Source organism: Malus sylvestris, chromosome 5 (assembly GCF_916048215.2).
Source record: "Malus sylvestris chromosome 5, drMalSylv7.2, whole genome shotgun sequence".
Lineage (NCBI taxonomy): Eukaryota > Viridiplantae > Streptophyta > Magnoliopsida > Rosales > Rosaceae > Malus > Malus sylvestris.
This window is the reverse complement of record NC_062264.1, coordinates 26,562,762-26,570,210: the sequence shown is the minus strand read 5'-3', so window position 1 is coordinate 26,570,210 and position 7,449 is coordinate 26,562,762. Positions and strand designations below refer to the sequence as shown.

Below are 7,449 nucleotides of genomic sequence, written 5' to 3'. Positions count from 1 at the left end.
AAAAAGTGAAAGGCACAGAGTAGATGAAGTTGTAGTCAATGCCTTAACGGTGGTTGCCGATATATTGCCTGCATAAACAAACTGCAATTAGGTTTTGGTCTAAATTGGCAAGCCAACCTACTTCGATGATTTAATCAAGTCAACTTTCTCGCCCGCAGCAGCCACGGCTGACATTTCCAACAATCCCAACAACAATCTTATTGCACTACTTAATAATGGTTAGAAGGATAGTTTTATTCACGTACTTATTTTTATGTTTCACACAATTTTGTTAATGTTTGTCTATTGATCTTTTTCATTTCATCTAATCTGATAGCCGAAAATTGAAAGGGGTAAAAAGTAAAAGGGACACTTTAGATGCAGTCTCTAACTACCAACGTTCTTTGACTGAAACCTTGGTGGTTTTCAGTTTTCGATCGAAGTCCTTGACATTAAAGTAATAATGTGTTTACATGTTGGTTATTATATTTTCAAGTTAATAAATAAAATTTGTAGTTGTTTATATTAATGAGATTTTAAATAAAACTCATGATTTATGGGATTAAAAATATTAAGAATAAATTACAAGGCTCCAATATATATATATATATATATATATGGGTATGTTCATCAAAACTAACCAACAAAATTATTGTACCAAAACATGGGTACATTTTTCAAAAAACGCAAAACACAAAAAAATTAAAATAAAAATAAATAAAAAAAGCTGATAGATATTAAGCTTAATAACATTATTAAATTTCCTCCATTAAACTTGACACGGATACATTCTCAAATCAACGACATAGAATGTACCCATATAAGTTTAAAAATTGAATGGATTTTATATTAAAAAATTGAGTACATTTTATATTTTAAAAATGGTACATTTTAGATATAACAAATTGGTATATTTAAGAAAAGGTACATTTAATATTAGAAAAAATTGAAAAATTATATGAATGGGTACATTTAAGATTGAAAATTGAAAATTCTTTTTATAAAAAAATTAAGGGAAATTTTATTTGAACACATCTAATCTCTTTCTACCCCCAACTTAAATTATAAATGTGAATTGTCTATTTTATCCAATTGCATAATTACCATCAAGTACAAGATGAAATTAAGAATAAAACTAAAATTTATCAATAAACTCATACTCAATAATCAAGTTCTATCATCACACAATCTTTATTCTACGTTCATTATGACTAAATTCCTAAGAGCTGCCATAAAACCCTACGATCACTTAATAATCAAATTTGGTTGCTTTTCGTTTCCTCTCTAGCTTCATGTTAACTCATTCAGGAAGAGCAATAATTACAAGCAATATCACCACAAGAAACAACAAAAAGCTTTCAACACATCGAAATGTTTTCCATGCCATTACAAGTGCATGTTTAAAGTATGAGTTCTCTTCTCGCTATTTGTTTAGTTCTACTTCATTCAACTATGTATGCTTGTAAAAGCAGCATATATTGCTCAAATAAAAATTATTGCCATGATCCTTTAAGAAAATAATATAAGTTCTACTAAAATTTACTTTCACAAAGGTGTCCACATAATTTTACATGATTCAAATTCCAAAAGTACTAGTTCAATTGCTTACCTAGCAGCTACTGAACTGTTTAATCTTAAATTACAAATTCATCACTCAATTCCATGAATCACATTCATGCTAGCTACTTGGACTACTTTATTAAGAGCTTGGCGAAGATCATTTCCTAACAACCCTGCACTCCAAACTGACGTAAAAAAAGTTTAAAATACAAATTGATGCTGCTGATTAATTCATCTATAACCATTTGTTGCCATGACAAAATCTTAATTCTTCATTCACTTATTTCGGATTTTATTTTATAAATGGGTGTAAAGATGAATTTTTATATATTGAATTAAGTTTGTGAGGGTAGTTTAGATGGTAAATTTGAGTTTAAGGAGAGATTGATTCTTTAATTAAAAATAATATGGGTGTAAAAAGTAAGTTGGGTGTAGAAAGAGATAGTATGTGTTCAAATAAAACTTCCCAAAAATTAATGGGTACAAACTTATTCTAATTATTATTATTTTTAATTTTGGAAATGTTTTGAATTGAAAATTAATTAGGAGTTTTTAATAAGAGTGTGAGTGTAACATCCCACATCGTCTAGGGGAGTGGATCATGTAAGCCTTATATGTATATTTTCATCTTTACCTGGCACGAGACCTTTTGGGAGCTCACTGGCTTTGGGTTCCGTAGGAACTCCGAAGTTAAGCAAGAAATGGGCCAGAGCATTCCCAGGATGGATGACCCACTGGGAAGTTCTGCTCGCGTGACTTCCCAGAAACAAAACCGTGAGGGCATGGTCAGGGCCTAAAACAGACAATATTGTGCTACGGTAGAGTCAAGCCCAGGATGTGGTGAGAGTCCAGAACTTCCCAGAAACAAAACCGTGAGGGCGTGGTTAAGGCCTAAAACGGACAATATCGTGCTACGGTAGAATTGAGCCCAGGATGTGGTGAGAGTCCAGAACTTCCCAGAAACAAAACCGTGAGGGCGTGGTTAAGGCCTAAAACGGACAATATCGTGCTACGGTAGAATTGAGCCCAGGATGTGGTGGGAATCCAGGCTGGGATGTGACAGTGAGTATTAGAATCTTAAATCAATTACCAATTTTTATTTTTAAAAATTATGTAAGTGACATGTAATTCATTAATACTTTAATGTTAGGAACTTCAATCAAAATCTAAAAACTGATAAGGTCTTAAACAATAAACATTAGTAACTAGAGACCGTCTACTAACTTATCAAAAGTAAAAATTAGTATTTAGATAGCACTACTCTTATTAAAATGATGCTAACAATGAACATTACACGCATTATTGATGCACAGACGAGTCTCGTAATGTATTAGCGGCTGACAATTGTCTTGAGTGTATAATAAGGACTGACAGTGACTAACATGTGCAGACAGCTGTTGGTAACCAAATTCTAATTCTAATTGGTCACTTGATTCTTTCTTCCTCGTGTTCATACACAGGGAGGAGGCAAATAGATGCATGCATGCATCCTAGTCTACGTCTTAGAGGTTTCTATCCCAAAATCTCCACAAAAAGCCAACAAAAATGAGAATATTGCAAAAGATTGTCTTACCAGTAAAATGAGTTTATATTCTTAAATTCTTTTTGATATATTTAATCTAATGCAATATATAATAAGAGAAAACATAAAAAAATATAAAAAAAATAAAAGAAATTTGATAAAACACATTTTTTTCCACCTTTTCTATACACTCTATTTTAATTTTGTTCGCTATTTTCATTTGACTTATTCAATCCAATAGTAAATATTAAAGCAAAGTATGTGAGATGCCAAAAATAATGTGAAATCAACTCCAGAAAAAAGTAAGCGAAAATCACTTCCTCCCTACTATTATCTAAAATCAAGTGCTGCATACCTGATCTTTCATCTAAAGTTCACCAAAAGACTATAATTATATTCCTGCAACAACAGGAGATTGAAGATCGAACAAAATCATTCGAACTCAGGTTGGCTTCAGCATGAACACATGCGAACACATCATAAAGTGAAAAAGCAAATTATATGCAGCATAACAATGATCTGGATCCAGGAAAGCTTCATCAAAGATTCATATATAAATATAATGCAGCTGAAATATAATATTGCATAAAAATCTACCACAAAACTAAACCTTGAAGATCCTAACTTCCAAGATACTCAAAGACTCCACACATGTGAGCTTCCCCGCTAATCTCGATTATTGGTTACCTAAATTATTATTAGGCCACTAATCTCTCTCTCCTTGTTCTTCAAAATATTTGCTGTCTTGTACTCTCCGTATGCTAAACCGACAAAAGAAAATGAACAACAACAGCAACAAAGCCTTATCTTACTAAGTGGGGTGGCTGAATGAATCCTAAAATGCCACTATAATCTCGTTTTGGACAAAAGAAAATGAATACTTCAAAAGAAAAAAGCCTAAAAAAGTTAGTAGTAAAAAAAAAAAAGATTATTCACAAGCCATCTGCATTTGAACAAAAAAAAGTAATCAACATGCATGCATAGTTGACAGCCTAAAAATAGAGGGAAAACAAAGACATACAATCAACCAGAAAGCATCATCGTCATTGATGTTGATCCAAATCCGTATTAAAGCAAACACAAAAAAGAGAAACCATTTTTTTAACAAGCACGTGAAAATAGCAATGCACATAACACACCAATCATAAAAGAGATCGCATAAATAGAAGAAAGACTTGCATACACCTCCAGAGGTCGCTAAGTTAAAATACACCGTTGTATTACAGGTCCGACACATCATATTAGCGTCCTGATGGGTGTAGGCAAGTCATTTTCTTAAAAAAATCAAAAGAAAAAAAACTTACATGAGTTCATTTTTTCTTTAAAAAAAAAATGAACCAATCGATGGCTTAGGCTTAGTCACGACAGTACACCTCCTGGGGCCGGGAAGAGTCACGAGTTCATTTGGCTGGGAGTTAATAACAAGAAGTCTTACTTCACCAGCAAGCATCACAAGAAACTTCAACTCACATGAAGAACACAATTCTCTTTCTGAATTTTAGCATCTGAATCCGTATGAAATTTAACAGAAGAGATTAAAGAAGTGGACACCATATGAAGAACTTTCGGCAGTATATAAATTGCTACTAAAACTTTTCATCATCATCTTACACAATTTCTCATAAGAGTTCCATACAAGGCATGAAAACTTACAGATTAACAAAGAAAAAAAAGGTAAACAAAGGAAAAAAAAAATACAAATAGTACAATCTTTCATTCCTAAGCCCTTCTGTATGTTTGTTCTGTTCATTATTTCCCTATCCTCTTCTCTCCATGCCAAATCAACAACTGATTCATGTCAGCGTTATTCTTTCAGACATATTCCGGCCATACCTTCGGCTTCTTCAAGCCTCAGAAGTTAGAGCCCTTCAAGTTCTTAAGCGGATGCAACAGCTGAGACATCTTTGCTTGATCTGTTGTATTTCATGTGACTATTCACAAGCTGTCCAGCTGAGATAGCAGACATGAGAGAAAGCTCTCCAGCAAGAACAGAACCAGCCACAACAGTGGCCAACAATCTTGCGTTTGATCCTGGTGCCTCCCTGTTAGCACCCTTCACTCCAAGAAGGTTCAGACAAGCTGATTGAGATGCAAGTTGGGTCCCACCTCCAACAGTACCAACCTGGACAAAATAATCAAACACCAATGTAAGACTTCATGTTTACTAGTACCTATCAAATTACCTCGATGTAAGAACAACCCAATATTCCAATTCCCAAGCACTGTAAAAAACATCAAGGGACAATCAAATTACCTCAATTGAAGGCATGGTGACAGACACGTGAAGGTCCTGTCCATCATTGATGGGTTCCATCATGGTAATGCAGTGAGAACTCTCCACATTCTGAGCTGGGTCTTGGCCGGTAGCGATGTAGATGGCGGAGACGATGTTGCTGGCATGTGCGTTGAATCCACCGAGGGCTCCAGCCATTGCAGACCCAGTAAGGTTCTTGAGCATGTTAAGCTCGCACAGGGACGCCACATTGGTTTTCAACACCTTCTGCACCACATCACCCTTGATCACAGCCTCACAGACCACCGATTTTCCGCGGCCTTCAATCCAGTTCACCGCAGCGGGCTTCTTGTCAGAGCAGTAGTTGCCGGAAATTCCAATCACATCCATGTCAGGGAAGTCGTTCTGGAGGAAATCCAAGACGTTTTGCACACCTTTGGAGACCATGTTCATCCCCATAGCATCACCGGTGCTGCAGGTGAATCTCATGTACAAGTTCTTCCCAGCAATGGCACACTTAATTGTCTGAAGCCTACCGAATCTGCTTGACCTGAATAATCAAACCCAAGTCCGAATTAATTAAGAGTTTAAAACCCAAAAAATTATAAAAAGCAACAAACTTTAAGCTTTACTGAAACAAACCCATCAAAGTAATCAAACAAATCAGTACAGAAAAGTTGAAATTACCTGTTGAAAACCGTGGACAAGGTGTCATAATTGTTGGGTTCTTCCAAGTAGAACTTCAACTCGGCAGCTCTCTTAGCAGAGTTGAACCTCACACAAGGTGCTCTGGTCATCCCATCTCTCAGCAACACACTGGTGGCTCCGCCGGACAAGTTGATAGCTTTGAAGCCACGGTTGGTGCTGGCAACCAAGCAACCTTCGGTGGTGGCCATTGGTACGGAAAACTCTCTGCCATCGAGCATAAGAGGCCCAGCAATCCCAACTGGAATCTGAACATACCCAACTGGCATCTCGCAGCACTGACCCAGAATTGACTCGTAATCGAACCCCTCCAATGGCAGACCACCCAGAGACTTTCCTGTGATCCTCTGAAGCGCCTCGCGCCTGATAGCCGCCGCCCTCCTGCAATCTCCGAGCTTTGACTCCAGAGAGTAGGAAGGGATGGTTCCCGCCACCACGGACTTGACCACCTCCTCATCTTCCTCCGTCAACGGCTGGGCGGTGAAATCGCAGGGAGTGGAGAGGACTACCTCTTTATCAAACACCTTCTGTGCAACAGCTTTGGGGGCGGCAGCAGCAACAGGGGCAATTTGGGGAATTGGGCTGCAGTCGAGTCCGGCCCCACACGGCACTTTCCGGGCGTCGTCCTTCAATATCAAGCGCTCGTGCTCCTCCTCGTCATCGTCGGCGGCCCAGACGTCATTGCTGGGGCGGAGAATGAGCGACTGCACGAAATCGATCCCGAAGAATCCGAGCAAGTAGATGAAGGAGGCGACGAACGCGAGTATCGCGACGATCTCGGAAAGGTTCACGACGTGGAGCGGCGTCGAGGTCCTGATCTTCTCGCGCCAACGAGTAAGGAGGAAGTAGACGACGGAGAAGAAGAGAGTGAAGAAGACGGCGTTAGTCAGGTACAACGGCAGCGGCAGGGCGTCGGAGGCCTTGGCCCCGACGACACCAACGTCGCCCTCGTGGTCCACCACTTTCACCTTCATCGGCCCACTTCTGGCCTTGGTGGCAGGTGTATCCATCGTCGATCGCCTTCGGACGTCCATCGTATGTGTTGACGCGGTTGGTGATGCTAAAATGCGCCGGCGGCGATCGAGCGGCGGAGGAGAGAAGAGGAAAGGACAGCGGGGACTGAGGCTTCTGTGGGCAAAACCGGAAACTGACAAAAAATGATTGAATAAATATTTGTTTTTAATTTGTTGGTGGGTTGATTTGAATGGTGGAGCGAGTGCATAGGCGGGGTTTATATAGGAGGTGGGCTGGCGTACGCGTTCGAAGCGACGACCACGTGTAGGACTTACATGGCATATAATAAACAGTCAAAGGAATGCACCTCTTTTTGTCTCTTTCCTACCACTTTCTTTCTTGCTTTGCTCTCTCATTAATTTTAGATTTTAGATTTTTTTTTTACAAATTATTTTAATTTTTGGTAAGAAAATAGTTTTTTTTTTAATTTCTATAT

At 38.2% G+C, this 7,449-nt stretch overlaps 1 protein-coding gene across 1 annotated transcript; it reads right to left on the bottom strand.

The window, feature by feature from the left end:
* Window positions 1-4,616: 4,616 nt before the first annotated feature.
* LOC126621351 (3-hydroxy-3-methylglutaryl-coenzyme A reductase 1-like) lies at window positions 4,617-7,210 on the bottom strand. Its single transcript, XM_050289792.1, has 3 exons — window positions 5,982-7,210; window positions 5,316-5,844; window positions 4,617-5,183 (listed from the first exon to the last, which is right to left on the bottom strand). Exons 1-3 carry the CDS (start codon window positions 7,031-7,033, stop codon window positions 4,938-4,940), a joined length of 1,827 nt encoding a protein of 608 aa, XP_050145749.1. The 5' UTR covers window positions 7,034-7,210; the 3' UTR covers window positions 4,617-4,937.
* Window positions 7,211-7,449: the final 239 nt, after the last annotated feature.